General features: G+C 39.5%; 1 protein-coding gene across 1 annotated transcript in view; it reads right to left on the bottom strand.

Moving 5' to 3' along the window:
* The window catches only part of LOC122774807 (exostosin-1a-like), a 35558-nt gene extending 11596 nt beyond the window's left edge, over window positions 1–23962 (bottom strand). The window contains exons 1-2 of the mRNA XM_044034337.1: window positions 22011–23962; window positions 619–712 (exon numbers count right to left, since the gene is read on the bottom strand). Of these exons, the coding sequence (XP_043890272.1) occupies window positions 619–712; window positions 22011–22960 (1044 nt within the window). The 5' untranslated portion in view covers window positions 22961–23962. The remainder of the gene's footprint in view (window positions 1–618; window positions 713–22010) is intronic.
* Between the last annotated feature and the right edge of the window lie 3170 nt (window positions 23963–27132).

Raw genomic sequence — 27132 nt, forward strand, 5'->3', positions numbered from 1 at the left:
CTGAGAGAACTGTGTCTATAAAAGGATTAGGACAGGTGCATGAATGAGACCATAAGTGAGACAAACCCAGTATCAATGGTAATTCAATGGTACATTGTGGTGAATACAACATGATTATAGTAAAGTGACTGAACGGGAAATACAACATTTCCTAAAAGACAGTGTATATGTGCAGCCATAAACATAATAAACATTGTTAGGTTGACGCTTGGGTCCCTTAAAATTAAACTATATTTCAATCAGTAAAATTGAGAGACTGAATGAGAAAAACACTGAACCGGAATTGAATATAAAGAAACAATAAAACAGAAAAGATGGTACAGACAGCAGTGAAGACACTGAGTCAGAGGCAGCTGAAGAAACACAAGCTTCACATTTATAAAATGACTGGCAGTGTGCGAGAGAGCTCGTGGGAGTAAGTCAGTACATCACTTTTTCCATTTCAACCCACTGATTATAAATGACTTTACAGTTTGGTTTCTTCAGATGTAATCAAGCTCTTAATGTTGTAGATAGATTGTATTCATCCATGTGTAGTCATGCTGACTGATTCAAATTGAATTAAATAATTTGTGCCAGACTTTATTCAGATCTAATTTAATAATTTGGGTCACTGACCTGTAAAGCCTCCAAGAAGCGAAAGGAGCCCAGCCTTCGTCCTCGAGGCACCAGACAGAAAGTGGAGTTGTACAGCATCTCCCTGTAATCATACCTGCAGGAACATAGTAAAGAGGAGGAAAAAACAGGAAATAATTAGTTCAACATATTTACATATGTACATTTACATTCCGTGGCTCGAAACAACATATTTTAAGTACATTTACATTCAGTGGCTCGAAACACAATATACATACTACCCACCACTATATGTTTAAATTAGTTATAGTGGAAAACTTTGACTGATGGTTCAGTGACGTTATGTCACGTAAAATAAAAAAAAAACACAGCTGAACCTTAAGGACTCATGAGCATTCATAGAGTGAAAGCAGGAGGTTGTAATGTTAGCATGAAGTTCAAATCAGAATCAGCTTTATTGGCCAAGTATGTGAACACACACAAGGACATTCGTGACATTCATGCCAAGATCTTTTGCTCCCACACAGTGAGGGCATATTAATGATAGAGTATGACAGTACGATGGTGAGTTCAAAATGCATTATGGATGTTTAACTGAGCTTTTGTCATGCACCACCAAGGTATAGCATGTTTGTACTGACAAAACAGGACGTGTTCGACATGTGGCTGTGGTCTGTCGCAATAAAAACCTGTAATCCGGTGTGTATGACTAAGAATTAAATGATAACATGATGAGAGATCCAGCTACTTAGCTTAGGTTTCAACTCATCGACCCACAAGCACTAACGCTTTGCTATGTAGGTCTCCGGACAGAATGTAAGCGTGTATTATGAAGTTCATATAAACAATACAGTGAATTCTTTCATGATTTTCATGCATACTTTAATATGCTTAGCATTTCTGGTCAAATTTGGCTGAAGGGATACTAACACATTTACTAACTCAGTTACTGTTTTACAGAGATCTCTTTAAGAAGTGATGCAGGGTACTAGGAAATATGACTTGAGTCACACTACAAAACACACACAAACATTACAATCAGTGCATTTGATACTTGGTTTAAATTTACACTGTCCATTATGAAAACAGGATCTCCTGATTAAATGTTGAATCTAAGAATGCAACACACATCAGGCCCAAGTTTCCTTAAATGGTCTCAGGGCAGCTGATGACTGAACAAAGCTCTTTTTAACCAACAGAACACATACAAAAAGGCGGTCCTATATTTAAATTTTTCCCCTCACCCAACCATCTTTAAAACCCTTGCCCTCTCGCCTGTCCATCTCAACATCACTCATTTCTTCCTCACTCCCTCCATCCAATCTAAGCCTCAGTCAGCACTAGCTTGGATTAAGTAGCTGCTTGGAATTCCTTCAATGTGTGTTCATCTGTGTGTCGCATGCTCATACATTGGGCTGGATTTCACAGGACTGGAAGCATAAGAATGCAAATATGGATGGAAATGTGAGTGATAATTAGTGTAATCATGAAAGTGTGGGTTAATTTCAACCTTTTCCTTGACAGTGAATAGTATGTTTGTGTCGATATCACACTTATTGCTTCACTTTGTTACAATAAACTCCTAAATCACTGCAGACCTGATGCCTCAACAGATCCACTTCAACAATTTGTCCCTCATCTCAGTTCTACTGCATTACTGTAACCTAAGGGTATCACTTCAAACAATATTTAAATATATGTAACACAATAGAGTGACTTGCACAAGTTCACTTGAACACAGTAAATATGGTGAATATTCATAATAACTTCATATTTTCAGCAGTTGCCAAAAAAACATTGAATGGACTACAGACCTACAATTTCCCAAATCATGAACAGACACTCAATGTCCCTACAGAACACCACTGATTTAACAAATGTAATGTGGCTTAGGGCTGATAGAGCTGGAGATTAAACAGGTAGAACATTGTTCAATAAAGCCAATAGCTTAAAAAAATGACTTCACTTGTGGTTTTGCAAGGTTCGCTGGCATTAGGTGGATTGGGGTTAAAAGCAATATATCAACAACCATGTATCTTTGGAAGAAGATGGTTCTAATGGAGTATTTCCACCGGCTCTACTCACCCAATAAGCGTTTCCACTAGCATAGTACCTGGTACCACATACTATTTTTGTACCTGCTCAGGCGAGGTTAATACTAATAATAATAATAATAATAGTAAATAAATGGTATTCTACATACTTCCAGTATTACCATGTGGGGGTCACGAATGACTACAATGCATAATGCAGAAAGAACATTGGAGATTAAGTAATATCTATCTGGATAATCCCACTATATATAAGCACACATACCATTTACAATTACAGCCATTGTGGTGACCTCAGATCAACAGCCAAAAGAAGCATAAATGCTTCATTTAAGCTTAATCCCACCTAAAGGAATACACTATAAAGTACAGAGAAACTCATTATCAACATGGCACACATCAGTCAATATTACTACAGGTTTCCATCAGGGCTTGACTAATCCTTTCAGCTCTCACAGATACTGTCGTCTACCCCTAAACACGACAGTCACATATTCCAGCCAGAGAAACATAGCAAAGTGAATCCCAGGCTTATATAAATAAAATATAGGTCCATATCTGGGCCTGCCATGGTCTGAATCGTACATCCATTTCATTATCGGTACAGAAAAGTCTAGATGATGCTCTCCCTGCATACCTCTATTCTTCCCTTGTCTTCCAGATGGCTGCCTGTGGGGAGGAGCACTCTCACAGTATGATACCGCACATCAGCAGAGATGTTAAAGTACGAGTAAAACATATTTTTCTTATTTCGGCTTCAACACATTCCTCATAAACCAGCTCCTGTCTTGGTGTGTCTTTTCTGGACAATGCACACACAGGTGTTCTTTTGGTGAAAAAAATTAATGTCAGCAATCTGCCCAGACACCAATAATCACCCATATATAGTACATTTGGTAAATCCTTACTTGTTCCATAGTTTAGGCATTCCAACATGCAGATGGCTACTGGTGAGCAAAGAAACAGATTGTACATTACTGACACACTGTAATGACCGTGGCTCATTGTGGCATATGCATGTAATATTTCACCTTAAAACAGCAGGTAACACAGCTGGCCTCAAAATCGGTTTTAATATAGAACATTTGGATCAAAATAAGGACCAAATCTACTGAAAATGGTCAAACCAAAGTGCTGCAAAGTTCTGTCAGAGCTTCAGTCTGAGAGAATGCATGTGGTGAACAGGGACACGTTCAGTGAGGTCTCAACCTAAACCAACTGTTCAATCAGACTGACCACACTGTTGACATTTCCTGACCATTCTGTTGCTCTTGCTTTTTCCACAAAAATGACAGATGTTGTGTATGGGTGAGTGAGAGACTCTGAAACAAGAAAAGGAAAAAAATCTGGGAAATACACACTGCATTGACTGGATGCAGTGGGTATAAGGCTAACCAAAGACAGGATACAGAGACTAGTTTGAAATATCTCTACACGCAGGAGCAAATTTATCAACAACCTCTTTTCCTACAAGCTCTGAGTACAAACTATAAGTTGGCTTTATTAATTAATGACCACAGCACTGCCAGCAAGAGCATGAAGACATCAAATATGCAGCTTATGCTGCAAAACTGTACAATTTTAAGTCAGCTGGTGAAGTCCACTTAATGGCTAACCACTTACTCATACGAGTAATGACCTTTGCTTCACCGAAAGAGGACTAAAATAGTAAATGAAGCTGATCCACTGTGACTACTTGTATGCTATGAATTGCAATATAATTTCAGCAAACAAAAGGCAGTGCAGGTTGTCACCAATTTTTAATGTAATACAAATTGTTCCTGTTTATCTAATGTGGCAGCATCACTTCTGCACCATTTAAAAAGGTCTCCTATTTGAGAACACAGCATAAGCCTAGCACCATTAGGTTTGTATGCCATTGCCCTCTTTTATTCCATTCCTTTATTATTGCACTATTTTTTCCCCACTGTTTACATTTTATGTTTACATTACATTTTATGTTTATATTTTTTTTTTTTGTATTGCTGCTATGTTAAAACAATTTCCCTTGGGATGAATAAAGTATTTCTATTCTGTTATGCTAACTTCATATCAACCAATTAAATAATGTATTTTTAATCTTAATATTGCAGGACATGGACACACATTTTTTTCCCAAAAAATAAAAAAAGGACAACAGGAATTAAGCGAGCAAAAAAATATCATCCAGTCTCCTAGCAACAAGAATGGATGGAGCAGAAAAGAAATGCATGGTTTCATTCTGTCAAGAGCCTGAAGAGCCTCAGAAGAACAGCCAAAGTGTTGTCTACCATTATTTGTGCATGAGACCACACACATCCAACATAACAATTCATAGTGAGGGCCTCAACCAAAGGAGGGATTGCATTGGCTATAACAAGTTTTAGTGCTTCCGTGGGTTCCTTCAAAGTGTCTTCTGTCCAGGAAAAATGGCAACCAGGGACCATGAATGCAACTCCTTTCATTTAGAAAAGTAGGTGTTCATCATCATCATCTTCCGCTTATCCGGGTCGAGGGGGTAGCAGTCTCAGAAGAGAAGCCCAAATACTCCTCTCACCGGCCACTTCCCCCAGCTCCTCTGGAAGGAACACAAGGAGTTCCAAAAAAAACTCTCCAGCAAGTCCTGGGTCTTCCCTGGGTTGCACCAGGTTGATCATTTTGAAAGTTGTTTTAAGATTCATTCAAACTGAAGGGTGAGAAAATTCCTTCACTTATAAGGAGATAAGCAAAGGCCAACTTTGCTGTATGGTATCTGTAGCAATGTGAACAGACAGCAAGTTGGCAGAGGGCTCTATGCAGTTTAAACATAATGCTTTAAGAAAAACCATGAATGATTAAGACTCTGAGAACATGAAAAAAAATGGCACTGGCTTTATTAACTGTACTAGCTGCAGTTCGTTATGTACCCATCACTCATCTTGATCAGAGGGAGATTCAATAACAAGAAATACAATGCCCTACAATGAAGTTCAAAGACAAAAATGGGGGCAGCTTCATTAATATCCCACTCTTCTCTACCCTACTCCCATTCTCTGCTGACTTCTTATCTAATTTTCTGCTTCCTCCTTTCTGTCACACTTGTGCCAAGTTGATGGGCAGTTGGCTGTTGCCAGGACTGAACTCAAGCCAGAGGAATTTCAGTCTGAAAAGCACCAAGTAAAAGTGAGCGTCATCAGATAAAAAGGGAGGAGAAAAAAAACGGGGGAAAAAAAAGCAGTTGACAACCGCACGCTATATCCGAGCTCCACACAGCCAGTGCTACCCAGGGCAAGAATGTCACACACAACACTAACACACACATAAAGCCCCATTTTCATCTCAATACACATCAGAGAGGCTTCAATAGTTCCAAAACACTGCTGACAGGACTGCACACCAAGAGGTAGACATGTTCAATGCACACTGACAGGCAGTGAGATAAAAACTCAATTTGTGGAAATCTTGCATCAGACTAGCAAATAACCATTCAAGAATAAACACACATACACTCTGGCTTCAGGCAAAGATCAATCATGACATCAAACAGCTGTCTGTAACATGTATTAGCTCTTCTCCTACTCATGACACATGGGTTTAATTTGACATGAGAGATAGATACTAGTGAGTGGACTGGCCTTTCATACAGAGATAGTATGAAACTTCTGTTGAAAGTCATCCCAAAGGAATGAGGAAATGTAAGACATCAGTGGTGGTTTTACTGAGCTTGTAGGGATGTGTTAATCCAACCAATCCAACGCACCCACACAACACTTGATTTTGTGCACACATGGATTCAAATTACAATGAGGTAACTATTCCAGCAACGAGGACAAATAGTATAGCAACCAGGATAAATGAAGAGTGTGGCAGTAACTTGCCTAAATTAGTTAGGGAGCTTAAAATACTCCAGTGGCCTCAGGATTGGAGCATTGAGATTAATGACTAAGACCATTATGAATGGCATTCACAGCATCATCTTGCATTAATGGCATAGTTAATCTTAACCCATTTAACTGTAGCCATGATAAATAAGCACATTTTTTGAATCCCTGAAGCTGACAGGCAAGGGGACACAATACTAGTCACCCATCACATTCACTGCTATTTTAAGTTGCAATTAAGCAAAGCTCAAGTTTGTAACTTTTAAAATACAAAAATGTCTGTCACATTAAAGCCATGGCCAAGTACCCACAGCATTGCTACACATGATTGTCTCTTTGTTTCTCAATATAGCACTTTCTTTTTTTCGTGTCTGTAGTTCCTTTCCTGCGGGGCACACAGTCACACATTTGTTGTTACAAGTCCAGGTGAGGTAGAAGTAGCACACTACACAAGTTAAGTGGGACTGCTTCATACAGCAGCACTATCGCTGAAAACATAAAAAAGATAAAGTTAATTCTACTGCAAAAAATAAACCTGGACATTCAGTAGGACTTCACAATCATTCACACAGTTTAACTGAATGAAACATTACAGCATCTATTTGTTTAGTTTCTTCATGCGACACCATTTTTCAGGGACCTGGGGAGGTTTTCTCACATTCCTTATTTGTTTTTGGACCCAAATACTGTCCAAAGAAAAAGACTGTTCATATGTTAATTAACTTTTTGTGTGGCAGAGCCAAGTTGGCCATATGGCTGACGAGGAAAAGAACCATGAAGAAGGTGCGGGTGTCATGAATTCTGTGCCGGATCTGGAAGGACCTGTGATGGCCAGACTAAGAGTGGAACATTCTTACTACATAATGGTGGATAGTATTGAGACTTTTCGTTGCATATAGGCTGTTAGTGGGGTTTTGTGTTCTGTCGAAAAGGAAGAGGAGTTTAATTCCAATTTCTGAGTGTAGTTCCTGTCATCATCATTTTGTGATTCACTTTTACATAGTGTGATAATAAGGAACTAAAAAAAAAAATCATATTTTTTATCACACTTGTGATTTTAGCTTCTCACTTACTTCGTCTGATATTGAAAATGTGTGCTCTGCCAAATGCATTCCCTTTCTCATACCAAAACCTTTTTCTGAAAAACACAGCCTTCACTTATTTCCTCAAGGCACCTTGGGCTCACTCATCTTCCTCTGCTTAATGAGTTCAAAGACAGCTTTATAAAACATTTACAGACACATGGAGGGGGGGGTCTCACACCCTTCCAGTTCTACATGACCCCAGGTTAATTCACCTAATTATGAAGCTTTGAATCTTCCATCACTCTCCTTTACCCCATTCCTTCATCTCAGTCTCAATCCATCTTAAGCCTCTCTAAATGGGAGAATCAAAAAGCAAAACATTCTTTCATCTCTGCAAATATCTTCTGACAATGGAGTCCTGCGCGCCTTAGAGTTAGTAACCATAAACACACAGACTTATCAACATCCGTCCAGAAAACGCTTGTGTCATTAACTGTGCTGCTCGTTTTCACTCCCCCGGGAGTTTGAAGGAAGTTTTGCCCACTTCTCTAATCAGCCATCTATCAGCTTGATGAGGTTGATGAAGGATGCTTTGAAGTGCTCTCTGGGTACCATAAACCAGAAACAAGGGAATTTTGGAAGATAATAAAATGACTATTGTTAATGGTAAAGCCATTAGTGCTGGAATGTCAGGTCTGACTTGTAAAGTCAGGCAACATAAAGCTGTCAGAATAGTCAGCTTGGGTCACATTACCTAACTGCAGAGATCAAAGAGGAACTTGCTCCCTCTGCCAATAGCCATAACAGTCACAAGGAATATACATTTCCTCCCTAATTTGAAACATGGTATGACCTGAGTAATTAGCCTAAATTACCTAAAGGTCTAGAATGTTATTCATTCAACTCAATCTCACTTTGCATTTTGAATTTGGAAGTAACCAAATGAATAAAAAATGTTAGCCCAAGGTTGACAAACCTACATATCTATATATTAGTCCACCAATCAAATAAAATGATGAATTAATAATGAATACACGAATTAACATAGATATGGCACAATGGCCAAGGTGTTGGAAACAAAGGTGGAAGTTGAACATATAAATCTCATAGATCCCAGAGCTCAAAGGAATGCTGTCAAACAGCCAATAACTGACGACTGCTGGAGATCGAGCTGAGCTGCTGTGTTGCAGTGGCTGCTGCAAGAAAGATAAGTCCAGGTCAGGAATGTCTGTGTGTCTGGGCCAAGCAGGGATGAATAGAGGAAGAGATAGAAGGATGTGACAAGAGAAAGAGTGATGGAGAGGAGGGAGGGATTGAATAACACAGAGGTAGAAGGTGAGGCAGAGGGAACAGGAGAGAGCGATTAATGGATGGGAACTGGTTGGAGGTGATGTTCGAGAAAGAGGCAAATGAAGACTGAACATTAAAACTGAAAATGAACAGGGCAAAAGAATATAAAAACATGAAACAGGCAGAGATGGGCAGAAATTCTATGGCAAAATCCATCCATCCATCCATTCTACTGCTTTATCCTTCAAATGAAGGTCGTGGGGGAGCTGGAGCCAATCCCAGCTGACATTGATGAAAGGCAAGGTACACCCTGGACAGGTCATTTGGCAAAATCAAAGAACAAGCAGTACTGTGCAAAAATCTCTGGCCACCATTAGATTTGCTGTTTTAGCAGTGCGACAATGACAGTATAACTTTTTTTTATTTCTTATTTCTCAAAAACAGGGGAAACATGTATGTGGCTTTAAAATACAATTTAAAAAAAGAAAAAAAACTTCACCATATTAAAATGTTAAATATCTAGTGTGGCCTAGCCAGCTGCTTGAACAAAAGTACAGACTCTCTTAAAACTGGAGCTATAATTAATATTATTGGTAAAACCTGTGTTTGTCCTATTTCATGTCAAAAACATCTGCTATGAAAAAGGTCTCTTACTTATTCAAGAAATGAGTTGAGTTTAACTCATTGACAGCTTGCCAATATATGAGACCACCTTTCAGTCACATCATTCCAATCCAAATGCCAATGACCACAGAATTTGAAACATAAAAACAACTGTTTGCACAGTACAGTAAATATAAACTATGCATCCACAGAAAAGACAGTCTACCTGTGAAAGTTCTATAAATGTGTCAGCATATGAAAAGCTTGTCCAAACATCAATTTTTTTTTTTAATCAGAATAAAAAAAAACCTTGTCATCTCAAGAAAGCCTCCCTTCTTTAATGGTAAAGAAACGGTGACAACATCTATGACAGGCAGGACAGGGCTTTGTAATGTCTCTCTTGGTTTACAATATGGGCTGTTTGATAGCAAACAGAGTTTGCCATCAGTGCACCATCTGATGGAATTGTGGGCTGTGTGTGATCTGATCCAATATCCATCATGCTGAGAGGGGGATTTAGATAAATCTTGACTGCTGAGGCTGGGATCTGGCTAGACTAAGAAGTCTGTCTGAAAGCATTATGTGTTTGTGTGGGTGTCATTTCGGACTAAGGGGTAATGTGATAGACAAACTGCAAGGGCATGTATGCAAGTTCACTTGTGTTGTGGGTACAGGAGATTTTTTATAATGTTGGTATAGTGTTTTTTTTTATTTCCATACCCATTATCTGCCACTGAAGTCGTGTTTCGACTAAAGGGAACGGTTTGGTACAGTACGAGGAACAGTACCAAAACATTCTGACACAACCGTTCTTCGGTACCTTTCACTTGGGTACCAGAGTTAAGGACCAGGTCACACTTGCATTCTCATGTGCACAAAGGGCTATTTTCTGGTCCAAATTTGACACCAATGGAATGGAATATAAAATGGATTATGAATGAAAAGAAATTTTGACTGACACAGATCCTTCATTTGAGTATGAATAGAACCTTGGGTTAGTACAGGCCACATCACTCAAAACAACTAGTTGGATTCAAGTTCAGAACGTCTTTAAGATACCATTTTGAGGGCACTCAAAAGGCAGCCATGATAGAGTGAGTAATAGCTCAATGAACAAAGATATCTTTATCTTTTGATTCCGCATTCAATTTATATTACTGTGCTTACACGGTTACCATTTCTCCATGTAACCTTTAAAGATACGATATTGAATTTATTATTTTGGGGATGGATATGGTGAAAAAACATCCAAGTATAATGTGGAATACAGTACATTAAGTCAAAGAGCTCTGGGAAAACTTTCTTAAGAATTGTGAAGCTCACTGTACCACACTAACCAAGTGAGAAGCAGTTTAAAGACTTTTTTGGATAAATCAACCTTTTAAAATATACTGCATTACAGAGAGGAAGAAAAAAAAGTTTATCTAACCTGCTGATGACAAACAACCCCAAATTTAATGCTAAGATAACGGCTATGAGTGCAATGCCAAAGTGAAGTAATCAGAAGTTGCTTCATTCTGCTACTAAGAGAGTAAATTAGTGTCTGCCAACGTGAGCCGCCAAAAAAGAAGTGTAAACACAGTATTTTCGCTCTCAAGAGGGAAAAGATGATTACCTCTCAATTACAAGGCCACGAAGAAGAGAGAAGCCCCATTGCCTCAGTGACAGAAAGAGAGATTACAGGGTGGCGACTGCACTAATGATGATGGGGAAAAGCAAAAGTACTGCAGTTTATCCCAGAGGATACACAAAATTGCAACTAACAGAAATGTGTGGCAAATACGTTGGCGACACTTCAAAATTAAAGATGAAGAGGGAATGGTTTATTTATTGCATGTCTGCTGCCGAGTTTAACAACATTTTCTCTCAAAGCAATGACATAAACATCCACAGAGGCATTAGTCGGATTTCCGCATATGTAAAGCAGAACTCCATTGAACATCACATCTATTTAATAACCAACATGCTAACAAACATCAGTAGCTACATTTTGACTTATGACACACAGGACATTGATTACTTTAATTATATTAGAAAACCGCTCAAACTGATAAAATGATTATCAGAACAGTTGACGATTAATATACAATTAGTTGTTTCAGCCCTAGACTGCACAACAGTACTCTGAAAGGCAGCTCAATTCCTCTGTATCCTTGCTGACATGCTGGCCCAGAACAAAGCTTTGTCATTTGTTAATAAATTCCACGGGCAGTGGTGTTGGCTGCTTTGGGCAGGTAATTAGTCTGAGCAGCAGGAAAAGATCAAAGATAACACTTCCTGTCTTGCCCTCAGGCTGCGACCTCAGATGCGGAAATGAGATATTTCACCATGCGAGAAAAGAAAAAACATAATGAAGCTTAAACTTAAAAAGGCACAAAATCATAGCTGCATAGAAAAGTTGTTTCAGGTTCAGTTCATCATAGAACCATCTGTATTTGATAAAACTGGTTGAATAACTTCATTAACTGTTCTGTTGTTTTTCTTCATGATGCACTTGGCAACTTTAATATTATTGTGATAGGTTTAGGGCAGTAACAAAGAAGGCCATAATTTCATGGAAGAGTTCAGACTATCACATATTCAGGATTATCATCATGTTCTGGGGTGTCTCTCTCTCTCTCAAGCCCTTATCTGACAAAGTGGAGGCCTAAGAGGATAGTGAGAGATAGCACATCTGTGTGTATGTGTGCCAGTTTTATCTTATGTTACAAGTCATTACCCAGCCAAGCCCTACAACACAGTGGCTTTAGATTTTTCAATGCTGCCAGGTGTGTTACATTAACGCAGCACAACCTGGTCCAACATGGTGACAATGATATATTGCCAAAGTACCTTTGAAAAGATACAAAAGCAATCTCTCATGTGGCCCAAATCTCCCTGTACCGAGATTACTAAGACTAAAATATTTCAAAATTTAAATTGCACAAATCTGTCCTGGACAGACATAGACAACATTTTGTGGCAGAGTCAAGAGTCACAGACACTGAAAAATGTCTGTGGGCTTGACGGGCCAACTCTCCACATTGACAGGATTAAAAGCCCACAGGATTTGGCTGGCCTTGGTTTTAGAGTGCTGCTTAGTTCTGCATGTAGCTCTCACAAAATATTTCATTGTAAACGAGGGATAAATGAGATAACCCATCAGGTCGAGCAAGCAACTTGTCTTAGTGTGAACACTTTGTTGAATCACGAGTCAATCGATTTAGTATACTGTGACACAATCAAGCAAGTCACACTATTAATAGTGAACAGCAAAGGTGCTCGCAGAAAACAAATCATAACTTCAGTTAGCATCAAAACTATGACCATGTTTAGTTTGTCCATTGAGGTCTATTGTAAAAACACGGTGGTCCAAAATATTGTCCTATAAGTATAATTTTTGAAAAGCAACAATCATACAATCAGGTGATTGAACACTTATGAATAATTATTTTATCTCCAATTTCTGTCAAATCAGTGCCAATCACATATTTTACACACTGCACCTTTAATGGTATAGCATAATGTAGAAAAAAGGGTGCTAACCCTAAAGCCAGTGTGCCTCTCTTTGTTGACAGAAAAGCTCCTCCTGGAATGGACCACACTCTGTGCCTGGCACGTGGACATCCTGTTCCTTATTCCACTCTCCCAGCATTCCAAGTGGGATACATCACCTGCTCATGGCTGCCAAGGACAATACATACATCATCCTGTCAGGACTGGAGGTTAGATAGAGTGGGAGCAAAGCAAACCTGTGGCACTGCCCTTTGCCCACTGCCCTGAACAACTAGTCTCCAGTGAGAGTATGAGTGTAAACAAAGCCAATTCAAGTAAATGAGTATCTGAATTTGAATCAGTGAGTGTGTGAGCAAGAGAGAGCGGGACACACACAGAGAGAGAAACAAAACCATAGCAACCTTTCAAGCTCATATTCCTCTCACACACACACACACACACACAAGATTAAAACTCTTAAACTTGGTTGTACCAAATGACTGAGCAAGGGCCAAAGTCAAGGTAAAGGAGACCCAGCAAGCTTCCTGTAGTCATTATTCACTGGTGAGATATAAGCATGGTAAAAAAAAACTCTGGTCACCCTCAAACTCCTTTTCCATAAATCCTAGTAGTGCAAATTAAATGCCAATAAACTGAGAGGCAAGCAGACAGGGCCCTGTCCACAAACATTGCTCTTTCAGTAATTACTGGGATAAAACAGAATGAATGCAGGCTTACATGTATATAGAGCACCACACACCATTAGTATACTGTATGTGGCAAATATCTATAGTGTACCCCCAGTATAAACCACAATAGAAAAGCATAACACACTGTACATAGGTCATCAGTTTGACTCAGGCACATGATGTTGTGAGTTAACAGGATTTGATGATCACTTTCCACTAGCTCGCTTAAAAGTAGTAGTATATAATCCCCAGGCTCTATGGGGCCATGCATCATCAACTTAGATGAGCACTCCACTCCTTAACATAAGGACCATAAGGACCCAAAGGATAAATAAATCCACTTTTTACAAAGAAAACATAAGCTAGGATGTACACTGTGTACAGTCTCCTGCTGGCAGAGTTTATGTACTTTATAGAATATATACATTTAATATAGAACATTAATTACATATTTAATATTCTAATGTACATTTATCATTAAAAAAAGGCTACATAACATATAGAAGAACATTAACGGGGTGATATGCAGCAGAGTCAAGAGGAAAGTTAAATGCATGACACAGACTCTTTTGTATTGTTTATCTTAATTATGAAAAACAAACATTAGCAGACAAAGATGAGGCAGTCGTTTCCGAACCACAGCATTCAAGAGAGCTCAACGCCACCTATTGTTGTCAGATTGAGTAAACTCTTTCTTCGGTGCGGCTGAACCTGTTTTTCAGACTCAGATACAAGACACCAATATTGACATTATGTCAGATCATGCTGGATTACTTCAGCATTTAAGTGTGAAATTAGCAACATGAGCTTCACTGATAACGCAACATATTGGAGATACAAGCATATCGAAAAATGTAGCCCAAATGGCCACGCCAGTTTTGTTCATATGGTTCGCTGCACTATTCTCATTGGCAATCGATGCCTAAACATATAAGCTTGGGACTAATGCAACGTCACAAAAGGAGAGCCTTCTAGTACCCCTTTATTGTATGTTTATCTGTTGGCGTCTCATTTGCAATGCAATATATACTTTCACTTCTTTATATTAGAAATACTGTGCTATAATTGTATATTTCTCTTGTACAACAGAAAGTATTGCATGGTCATATAAGTGTCATTTGTTGGCCTGTGCTGATGATAAACAAGCATATAATCTTTACAGAGTGGTTTTGTGGTTTACCAGCACCCTTCATTGCCTGCTGTATCATTTAGCTCAACCCAACAGGGCCAACTGAATGAGTATTTTACAGGCAGAGCCTAGTATAGATGACAACTAAAGGAGCCTTGTAAAAAAAGGGATTTTTTAATTAAGATCACATCACAGTAGTAAATAATCCTCCTTAGCATCGTTATAAACGTTCTGCAAAAAAAACAACTTAACAGAAACGGATGGCAGAGAGAACACACTGAACAGGCAAAAATGACAGAACAATTATTATGACACTAATGATGTACTAGTTATCTCACACGAATTACAATCTTCAAACCAAAAACAACTTATTTAGCCCCTGAAGGTGATTTATGGTTCTTAGTCAGGGTGTTTGTGAAGGTTACATGTATACAATCTGTGGCTCTGCCAGAGGTGCCACTGCAACTGATGTTTACTTTCTCTAATATGTATCTACCTTACACATTAGGGATTTGGGGATCATGGACCCTTTCAGGTTACTTTCCCAGTAATGCTAAACTGCCTTCACTTCTAGAAGCAATCTGCTCAAAATGAACAATGGTTATATAAGAAAATCTGATTATTTCAAGTTATTCAGGAGAAATGTGTTAGACTCCAAGCAAGCACACAAAGGAGTGTTTAAATAAAACAAAAACCTCACTGCTGGTCCAATTTGTTTAAATCATAGACAAGAGTGCAATATAATTTATAGTTAATGTGTACTATCGACCATCCTTCTCCCCAATGATTATCGGTTCCTCACCCAAGCACTGCAAAGCCTGCATCAAGTTGGCTAGCAGCCCTCTGCCAGGGGCTTTGGCCAATATTGAGGATTAAAACCCTACATGTCTATAAATACACCTAGCAGACTAACGTCAGCACCCAGCCAGCTATTGCACTCACCTCTCACTGCTGGAGAATTGTCAGGTTTTTTTTCTTCTTTTCTGCCTCTCTTGCTTTTAACTTCTCCCTTAGCCTTTCAGTTTCTCAGACTCTCACCGCTTTCTTTTTGGGTTGCTATTTTCCCCTCCAACTCCCTCTTGCATTCCATCTCCCACTCTGCTGTCTCTCTCACTCCATCCCTCTCATACTCTCTTGCTTGGCAGGGACTCTTAATTGGAAACAAGCTGTGAGAAGGCTTTCAGTTTGAGGTTAAAATTGCATCTGACCTGCCTCCTGCTGATTCTCTTCTTCTCTCCCTTGGCTGTTTTACAGGCTCATATAGGGTGGCTGAGAAGAGTTGTATGAAAGACAGAGTGAGGTGAAGAGGGAGCAAAAAGTTGACTCTTCCCTCTGGCTATAGAGACAGCGGGGTCACTACAAGAAAAAAACTGAGTGGAGAACATCTAACTTGTTTTTAGTCCTTGAAAATCTTGCACAGCTCCAATATTTGCATAATCAGGTAACCAAAAGGTACTGATTATTCAGACCTCATGGCTACAGATTCCTTTAGTGGGTCCTAGGTCTTCTTTACAATGCAAAGCATTCAACAACTCTCGGTGCAGTCCACTCAATTTTTGCAATAATTGCCAACAGCTTGATTTGCAAGAAAGTCTCATGATGAAATGGTCAGTGTTTCATGGTAACACATGGTAAGATTTAGGCAAGTTGCACCTTTTCACTTATTAAAAATCCTTAAATCCACTGTTGATTACTGTACTGACAATGAATACTGATACCAAAATCAAAGTAACCAAGTCTCCAAAGATAGACAAACAGGCAGATCAAGCCGCGTGGATTTGTTTTATGCAGTACAAATATGAGCATCGACATCTGCATATAACTATAATAAATGCTCATATTTCGGGCCCAAGTCTCAGAGGTTTGGCTTCAGCACTAACACAATAAGTTGTCAACATGTTAGTAATTTCTACGACTCAGCCCAGCTTCTTTCTGCTCCATGGACATGGGATGATTGACTAGAAACGAACAACCTAAACACAGGAGTGTAAAGAGACATCATCATGTAGACGAAAATAAAACATAGACGTAAATAAAACGATTGCCATTTTTATTGCCAACACAATGTCACACCATTAGGTATTACTCTGAGGTTCATTAAATCACTACTCATATGAAGTCATGAATGAGTTAGTCTGCTTTGCTGTGACATGAAACATGCTAATTACTTTGGTCTTCATTATTTCTGTATTTCTATTTACAAATATAAAAAAAAAAACCTATATATATTCGTAAATAACTTATAGTTTTGTTCTCTGTAATCGATATACACATTTTCATCAGCATTTTATCAGAAAATCTCAAGAAGATATGGGCCACGAGTAGTGACAGCCTAAGGTTAGTGACTTCTTTTATTTAAAAATAAATGTTGTGTAATCAAAAACAAGTACCGACAGTGTAGTTTGATGCTCAGCCTGCCTGCAATTAAAATGTCCCTTACATAGGTAACACATGTCCATCAAACTAACCATATACATACAAAGCGAACATCTGAGGCATAAATTCTCAACTCTTACACAAAAATGACATGCCCATTACAAGGTAATTATAGTGAGAGGCTCTGTCACAACTTCCTTGTTGTCAGTGAGAGAGGATAAAGGGGATTTGTTGCACAAAGAGCCATAGTCAGGCACAGCAACTATTACTTCCACCCAGTTTGACAACAGACTGTACCGTCTGACCCATAGGACTGTGTAACAAGGGTACAACTCTGGCACAATCAACCATGTCAACCTGCATAAAGAATTAAGCACAGCCCCAAAGATGGTTCAGTTCAATTAGAAGCTATTTGCACTGTTCCTTAATTCAGTAAGATGATTATCTTATTATGGAAGAGACAGAAATTGGGCTCAACAGCTCTTAAAATATTAAAAGTTTAAAAACGGGCTACAGTCTCAATCGAAGTCTAAAACTGTTGTCAGACAAATAGTTGCATAATCCGGAGATCGGCTAATATTTGCACATTTTGCAACATGTTACAAGCAGCTTATTCCAGCTCATCTGTTGTTTATAGCACAGTTCAAGTCACAGACATTTATTTGGAAAGTTTAATTATGACACACAAACAAATATTAATTTCCTTGGTAACTGCAATCCTTGACTACTGTCCCACCCATTTCTTTGGCCCCTCCAAGTCTCAATCCCTTGAAAATGCATGCACAGCTGGGTGCCAGGCCAGAGATACAGAGAGGGTCTGGGTTTGATTAAAGCTGTAAGTGACTCAGCTTTTGGGGACTGATGAATCACAGTTCTCTGATCTAGTTTAAAAACAGGGACTTCCAAAAAGCAAACCCACTACCCAACGTGTATTCCAGACAGACTCAATTAAAACACTTTATGTAATGATAGAGCTTTCATCATCCAATTTGTTGGATGGTGCCCAGAAGGCAAAACCAAATACAGACCAATACAGCAAAAGAAGAAAACTCAAGATTGTTCAAAGATCAAAAATGAGGCAACATATACTGTACCTATGCTAAGGTGTTAGTAACTTAATTGCTATATTTATTTATTTATTGTTTCTTAAAATAGCAACTCTTTCTCTCATAACCCTAACTGTTTTTTTTAGCCGTGTGCAGAACAAGCACTAATCTGTATTGTTTATTCAAGTACAAAAATAGTGTCTGCGAAAATAAGTATCGTTTTCTCTTCCCCTTCCCCCTCTGCTAATCTTCAACATTTATTTTTTTCTTCACTCCCATGTCTGAACTCACCGATGACAGGATGTGTTCTAGTGTTACTAGCGTCTTTTCAGGCTGACTTTAGTTACTTTTCATTGACAGTAGTTGGCTACACTGACAATCTCCAACATAAGAATATGACAGCGAACGACAGCGACGACAAATATAGGGACAGTGAATGCCAGTGCAAGAAAGAGGTGGGACTATCATCGTTTTTCCAAAGTAGTGCATTTAGGGTCTACACAAAAAACGCAACGTCTGCGTTTTGAGATTTTCATACTCTGAAACCCACTTTCCAAAAATACCAATTTGGGGCTCCCAAAACGCTGCTTCCGTGTGGATGAAACAATAATGCGATAATGTGGATTCACCCACGCTTGTTTCCTTGTGGACAGGCCATAAGAAAGATTACTCAAAACAACCAAATCCTCTTTTATAAAACAGCCATGTACCAAAAGGTATTTTTAACCAGAACTATTTAAAAAAAAAAAAAAACTTTAAAACTTATCTCTTTGCTTTGCCAGGGTACACAATAGAAAAATAACTTTTCAAAACATTTTAACCCTGAACTACTAAAGCATGTGATCTTGCAAACTGAATCATAACAAGAGTATGACCCAGTCTAGGCACAATTGGGCTCAATCTCCTTTTACACAACTTATTTAAGACAGAAATGCTGTGCCTTTATTTTGCCTCTCTGCTTAGTACAAAGAGATATGAACACGGAATGACCTACATTGTTCTTTATTTTTTCTGTGGCAAGTGGCAGCAGTAAAACTGTGAGAAAGAGAGTTCCAGCATGGCAGAACAGGGTGCCAATGATATTGTGTTACATGTCACTTTTCTGATGTAGGGATAAAACACACTGCCTAAATTCACACTTGCAGGTGTCAATATTATTTTATACATGCCTCATTTAAGGTGAAGTAAAAGAGTGAAACCAAATCAGTTCATCAGCTGATGCGTTCTTCTTCGCAAATCCACTTCAATTAACAGAGCATTTACTACAAAAAGGAAGGGAGGGCAGAATGTATGTATAAATGACTGAAATGCACTTCCCCTGTTTCAAAGACCAACAACCACCACTAGTTTCATGACCATATCAACTTTATCAAAATTCTACAAGCAAAAAGGAGAGAGTAAGATGAAAATGCAAAGTTAATGCATTTTATTTAAATTAATATGAAATCTGCAGTCAACGAAGGATCAAGGCAAAGCCGGTTGAGTGATGGTGGTGTGGCTTACTTTGGATGTACTGGCTGAAAGCCACAGAATATTCTGAGGCCAAGCAATTAGGCTAAGCTGACGAGGGCTAGAGATACCTAAAGCCTTACTCTCCCAAATACTATTTAATAACAGGCAGATTAATTTTTCCTGTGAGTTGTAGCTCTGATACCAACCATCTAAGTGAAATCACTCTGAAAGCACTTGACAGCAAGCACTCAACTGGCAGAAAGAGAGCAGATAGCTTTCGTCCTAAGATTGCTATGGAGAATGTTATTTTCCGAATCTAACGAATGAAACACTGAAGCCAATACCTGCATTGGCACACACAAACATGAAAAGTGACGCTAAGCAAACACATCAGATATTATAAAAACAAAAATCAAAACACCTAATAACTTAAAGTAATTGAATAAAATAACAATATCTTCAGCTCAGCTATTTTAAAGCCCCTACAACAGAAATGCTGTCTGATGGTCAGTAGGTTTGCACAAATAGATACGCAAAACCTTTAGAAGCAATGAAGCAAAACACCCATAACCTAACTGGGTCTAATCAGCTATGTTTAATTTTCCCAAAATCATCATATTCCTATAATACAACCCTCTTATTTATGAAAACAATAGAGAATACCAGTGTGAAATGCAACATATAATTTAAGTCTTACACTCATAAACAGTACTATGTTGCACATATTGCACTATGCAGCATATACATGTCCAGTAAACACAAATGATCATCATGTGATGTGCACTTAGGCATAGTGTGAGATCATTCTAATACAGAGCTTTACATATAATCTCCATATATCTTGATGGAGTTTGCTCTCATTTCCAAAACATTGATCAAAAAATGTTGATGTCAAGTGTCATAACTGACCCCTAAACATTATATGAAATGGTTGGCCATCCAAGCTAAACATTATTGAGGGTCAATCGCTGCAGGTCCCCCCCAACAACTATGGGGTCACACAGGGCGCAGTGTTGGGGCCAGGACATTCCTGGCTGATGCAGTTGGGTTTGTCTTGGAAATGACTGAGCAAACAGGGGCCAGAGTAGCTTCCCCTTACTGGCACCAGTGCTTTGTCCCTGTTAATCCATTCCAAAGAGCTACAGTCAAACACCCAGCACCATACAGTCACCAGTAACAACACAGCACAGTCTGTTGTGATGTAGAATTAATCCCACTGGCCAAAGCAGGGAGACAGACATCAGGGTGCTCATCAGATTTGGGCAAAGAAAACAAAATAGTTGAACTACAAAACTGAGTGATAGTCACAGAGTAACTTCTTGAAGCAAGAATGCTATGCAGTATATCCTTCAGTGGGGGATGAGACGAGAGAGTATTATAGTTTAATATTAAACTTCTCATTTGTTTTCGGACGTGATCATTTTCACATATATCCTGCGTATCATGATCACTTCAGCTATTCATACAATTTCAGCCAGAGAAAATCAATTGAATTACTTCAATACTGTGGCTCCTGGGGCTGATATTAAAGCAAATCTACTTAACTGTGCAATGTGATTAGTAGTTCAATTACTCATGAGACTCATGATGTTTTTTGTTGAGTAAAACAACTTTGCAATATTTATTTGAAATTCCCAAACCCAGACTTTCTCATGTCTGGGTAGTATTTGGCACATTATGAGCCAAGAGCCAACATTTGTGGATTTTGATTCTACTTTAGGAGAAGCTTTAATCACGTACATTACAAAAAAAAAAAGAAAGAAATCAAGATAAACCCCATTTGTTTACTCTGTGTTGTGTGAATTAAGGTCTGAATGGTTATCATGATTTTAAATTCACCATTGACTTGGGGCTGGGCAATCTGGCTGTAAATGGTTTAAATTATAAAGCTTTTTAAAATCATAAATATCACATAGAGTTTGGGGTTTGTTTAAGAATGCTAAATGCCACTTTTTCCATCTCTGATATACTACTGGTATTACATTCTTTAGTCTTCAGATGCCGGCATCAGTACATACATTCTTTCTACAGCTTTTAAATACTCAAGTTTACTAAGGAAACTACTGAGCTGTTTGAGATTACCACCTTCCCATGAATGCTATTTTAAAAACATAATAACATAACAAATACTCAACCTCCAAAGATTAAGTTAGTTAAAATTGTTGTCACAGCTTTTCATTTTAATTTTTAGACTCTGTGCTTAGTGATGCATTTGTGATATGTAGGGCTTACAATTGTTTTGTATTTTAAAGTTTTCTTTTACCAATATCCAAATCATTGATTACGACTAGTATCGACCCGATACAAAGAGAATATCATACTGGCTCGTACCTGTTTTTGCTCAAGGGTGAAGTTAAAAACCGTTAATTGTGGGTTTTTTGTCCCCCAAACTTATTACATTACAACATATTGTTGTTGAACTAATGCCCAGCTCTGCATTGAATAGTTGTGGGTACTCACTTGTCATATTCTGCATTGTCTTTGTCACAGCGTGCATCCTGGTGCTTCTGCCAGTCCTTCCCATGCTTGCAAGTGGTGAGGAGGACCACATCCTCTGAGTTATGAACATGATATAAAGCGTTCCTTGTGTCTGAACCTATTCCCGTCAGATACCTCTTCCCCTTAAAGACAAGCATATACTTCCGATAAGGGGGTATGGTATTATGCTTGAGGTAACCTCTTTGACCTCCTGTCTTCGGGTGGTCTTTAGAGAAAAGTGGAATTGAAACATCAAAGTTTGGCCTAAAGTTCTCTGTACTGAAGCTGGCCTTAGCCAACATGGCAAGGCCAATGTCGAAGCCGAGGTCTTCCGTGTAGTCTGGCCAGGTACCGGAGTACAAGTTGAAGATCATGTGGTTCTTGCCCCCATTCCACAGAGGAAGGCTCTGGATTTTTGCTCTCAAGTTGTGCACATACTGGGGTGAAAGCTGGTCCCGGTCCAGTGTGTCTAGACTCAGGACAAACAAGCATGCCTGTGCTGGGTCAGGTGTATAAAACCTGGAAGCTTCAATGGAGGACAATATGTTCTGGTAACTCTCTGACATCTTCTCTCCTTTCTGCTGGGGGTGGACATAAATTTTAAAACCATTCCTTTCACACATGGAGAAATCAAAGCAGGACTCCATTCTGCAGCGTTTTCCAGAGTAAATGCCTGAGTTGGCGTCCCTCTTCTGCCTAGGTGACAGATGCTCATTGTGGTCATCGCTCCAGTCTTGGTCCCAGGAGCTGAAATGCTGCAGGTAGCCGGGGAGGCGACGCCACCGAGCCCCCGAGTGATAACCAGTGAGGCTGTCATCACGCCGACTGTGTCCCCGTCTGGAGAGCGGGACTTGTATCCCTCCAAAACAAAACAGCAGGATGAGACACGCACTGGCGGAGAATAGGATTAAGTAGCGTTTTTTGGCCTGCATGTGTCCTTCGATGTAAAATAAGATGTCTGGCGATAAATCCAAGTAGTCCCCAAGTTTTCGTTTCACCACCTCCTGCGGGAACGCTCCGCCATCTTCCCACGGGCTGCAAGGGCTGTGCGCTCACGTCTCCCACCTTCTGCTTCAAATGTCTTTCACAGATCCGGGAGCTGATCCAACGCATGTGGGCGATTTATAATGTTCATCCACACCTCGTCTCCTCGTCAATAATAGAATCGATTTATTGACAACCGCTTCTCCTGTAAAACTGAGTGAACAGATACACTCAAATCTGGGCACCGAAAGTGGCTTCCTACTTTCTCTGCCTTTACTTTGCTCCAAATATTTACTTTAACACAGAGTATCGCTTGTTAGCTAACGAGAGCCATAAGGAAACAACGACGACGCAAAAATAGCACCAACTTGAGACTGTGTGTAACCAGACTTATTGCCTAAATAGTTAACTCTTTTAACATACTACCCACCAGAAGGGAACACGAGCCCTAAAACAAATCAGCATTTAATTAGTAAACGTCGCCTAAAACATCTCACAAACGTACCGACACATACAAGTATCATTAACTGTGTTTGGTACATTTATACAGAGTTTAAACAGCCGCATTAGCTAGCTAGCTAGCGAGCTAACTACCTGCCTAGTTTCTGAAAACATTCCCAGTTAGCTTGTTAGCAAAGCGGGCGAATCAAAATAGATTTATCGCTGGTTGTGGAAGTAAAGGCGGACAGACACCCTCTCCTCTCCGGCTACAACCCAGTCCGTTCTCCGTTCGACCACAGCATGTCTTTGGCGCTCTCTCTCCCTCTCTCTCTCCACGAAACAAATAGCCTAGCGTCTCCGGTAAGTGTTGAGGCAGTGGGTCGCTTTCTCTCACACACACATGCACACACACGCGAAGACGAGAGGTGCCGTGGAGACTGCAAGCGAAGCAAAGCGGCACAGACAGCGCTGAGTCCCAACAGGACGACCGCTGATAATGAGGTGACGTTCTTCTACGGCGCACGGTGCGTTATCATTGGCTCGCGATGCATCCCAAGCGGGCGGAGCTTCCAGTGGACCCATTAAAATCCATGCGAAACAGCATAGAAGAGGAATATATACAGGAAGCACTACTTGAAACAAACGAGGCCATGAAGAAACAGACGGTCCTAGCCATTTTGGTGTCAGGGAGGATTGAGTATTGGTGCCCACACCACGCCCACCACAACGATGCTTTTAAAAGTCCTGTGTTTAAAATGAAGGTGCAAAAATGTAATATACCCATGTTTCTCAAACTGTGGTAAGTGTACCACCGGTGGTATGCAAACGTGATCTGGCGGTATGTGATCGCGTGGAGTGTGTAGTAAATGAAACAAATAATAATAAATTAAATAATAACAATTAGAGTCACCTTATCTCTCGCTCCATCTTAATCTAATTTTGCTATAGCAGTGTGTGACGTATATGTGAGGATGAGAAAGCCAATTATCTTATTGGGAATAAATCTGCCTCCTGTGATAAATTTTAAGTTGGCATTGGTGAAAGTTTTGAGAACCACTGGAATATACTATGCATGACTATATTTCTTCAAGTCTATTGTTGCTTTAAAATAAAACGTGTTTGTTTTTGTTTGGCCTGAGCAGAAACATTTTATTTTTACTTTAGGTGAGGGGTTTGCTTTATCAAGGCTGCCATCTTGTGACACTGTTTCTACAGCAGCCTGGACAGGAAATGTTGATGGTCAGTGGTGCAAATAGTCTCTTTTCTTCTTTCTGGATTTATTTATCTTGTTCAGAAATAGATGTAGAGCACCCACAGGCAAATTTATATCACATCTATATTATATATGTCACTCAGCTCATGTGGACTATAAAGCAGGACAGACACTAGTGAATCACCTATTTCCCCCTTTGTGAGCACCAGACACACCCGACAAAGACACATGTCTTTAATCAGCCTTATGTGATGTCAAGAAGTAACTTTCAATGGAGATTTCTTTGTCAGTCCATGATACTTCCCAGTAATTAAATATGATGCATTAATTTGATGTCGTCTTTGAGATTTAAAACCTGCCCTTATGCAAACCTGCACCACAGACAGCAGGTTACTGCTCTAAGGACTCTGGTCATGGTCAAGAATCTCACTTCACCGGAGTAAAGCTCATGAAAGTGTTATACAGTAGTAGATGTTTTCTGTTTTGTGTGTCTTAAGGACAGATGAAGATAAGCAGATGCAGCACTGCCAATTACTGTACAGGCCTATTTACCACATATCATCTTGGCATAGGACTAATTGGTTTAGGTCCTTGTATTGATTTGATTCTGCATTCTCACTGACAATGGTTTGTTGAAAGACAAATAGAATGTAAACTTTAGAAAAAAAGAGATGTACAGATAAATTCATAATGTTCAATCAAACTGAAATAGAATACTGTAGAAAACATTATAAGAATTAAAAAAAAGAGCTTGCATCAGTGAATAAGGACCATCTGGACAATGGCACTGCCATGTATTAGCCAGGTCTTTTCTGGCGTTTACTATAAGCCACGATTGTGTTTTCACAGCTGCTCTGGTCCAAAAAATAGTAGAAGTGATATTTCAGAAGCAGGGAAAGAGGAAGGAGGAATGTGAAGCTGCGTTCCTCAGGAGCTGTGGACCAGTTCTCTGTGCTGCCCCACTACTGATCAAAATACAGAGAGGTATGACCACCTTCTCATTCTCTACCTCATCCCTTTGTATCTGTCTCTCCTCTCGCTATCATTCTCTGATCCTCTCATGCCTTTTCTTTCCCTTACTATCTCTATCGTGCTTTCTGATGCACCCTCTGTGGTATGTTTTTTTCCCCATCTCTTCTCTCTTTCATCCCTTTCACTGATTTATGAGGGAGGGTGTGTGTGTATTGATGGATGTCGCTCATCAAGCTCTTAGAAGTGGTCTGTCCATGTGGAATTGTGACAGTCCCCCACTTCAAGTTTTGGAATGTATTGTTGCACTTTTAGGCTCATTCATATTCGGATGCCTCACTTTAATATATGCACACACACATACAAACACACTGTATATGTCTTTGTGCAGTTATTATCCCCAGCTTAATGGAAATGTGGCGATGCTGTCTCCCTGCTGTTGCATTGTGTTTGCTGAGCTGTGTTTGCTGAGCACTGGCCAGATTCAGAGCAGCAGGGTGACTGAGCCAGAGCAGCACTCCCACTGTGTGATAAACACAACTATGCCAGTTTCTAATTTGGAGGCGCCCAGGTCAGCGTAGTTTTCCCAGCCAGCGAGTCAGGCAGCCAAGCAACTAAACAGCCAAATGGTAATTCATTATTACCCCACGAGTACATTTTAAGGTCACTGATTCGGTCCGTTTGTTAATAATTCTAATGCTGTGCAGATTTGTCATTACAGTTCACATTCATATTTGCAAGAAAAATACAAACTGTATCACAAAACAAAGCAGATATATGCATGATTACTCGTGTGCAGACACACACACACACTGTGAATGCTGTGTGTGTCTCTTTCATGTAGAGCACAGCCTTGGATGTGATAATTTAACGTTCCCTGGTGACTGAGGCCGACAGCCTTGGTGGGGAGCCTCATCCATATGTGTTGATGCTGAAATACACAAATCACATGTGAGTGCGAATGGTGAAATTAAGTGTGGGTGTATGTGTGTGTGGCATATGGGAACAGACGTGTCTCAGTGCAGATAGAGCCGCTGTGAGGATTTAATTGGGGAACTACCGCTACTTGATGTACTGTAGTCTTCATATAGCACCTGTCCCCCAGTGGGAACAATCCATATATAGACTGGGCATGCTGGAGTGTGATTTCAGAATCACAGCGCAGTAGCCCATAACATATGTGTTATCTTTATCACATTATAGGAGAAGATCAATGTCACTATCATAGCTTTGCATTAGACATGACGTGTACTGCTACAGCCTTTTTTAGATAATGAGTTGTTTTTCATGAACATGGGAAAGTGGGTTAGAGATGGGCTACATAATCAATCTATACTATGTACTGTATATATACATGCATATATATAATAAGGAAGATGGAAGGATGTTGTACTTTTGTGCTGCATGAGGCTGCACACATTACTTTTCAAACAAGGTCCCTGATCATTTTACTACTAATCTACTAGGTTACATCTAGGTTTACATTGTTTTTGGAAT

The sequence above is a fragment of the Solea senegalensis genome, linkage group LG9, assembly GCF_019176455.1.
Source record: "Solea senegalensis isolate Sse05_10M linkage group LG9, IFAPA_SoseM_1, whole genome shotgun sequence".
In the NCBI taxonomy this organism is placed as follows: domain Eukaryota; kingdom Metazoa; phylum Chordata; class Actinopteri; order Pleuronectiformes; family Soleidae; genus Solea; species Solea senegalensis.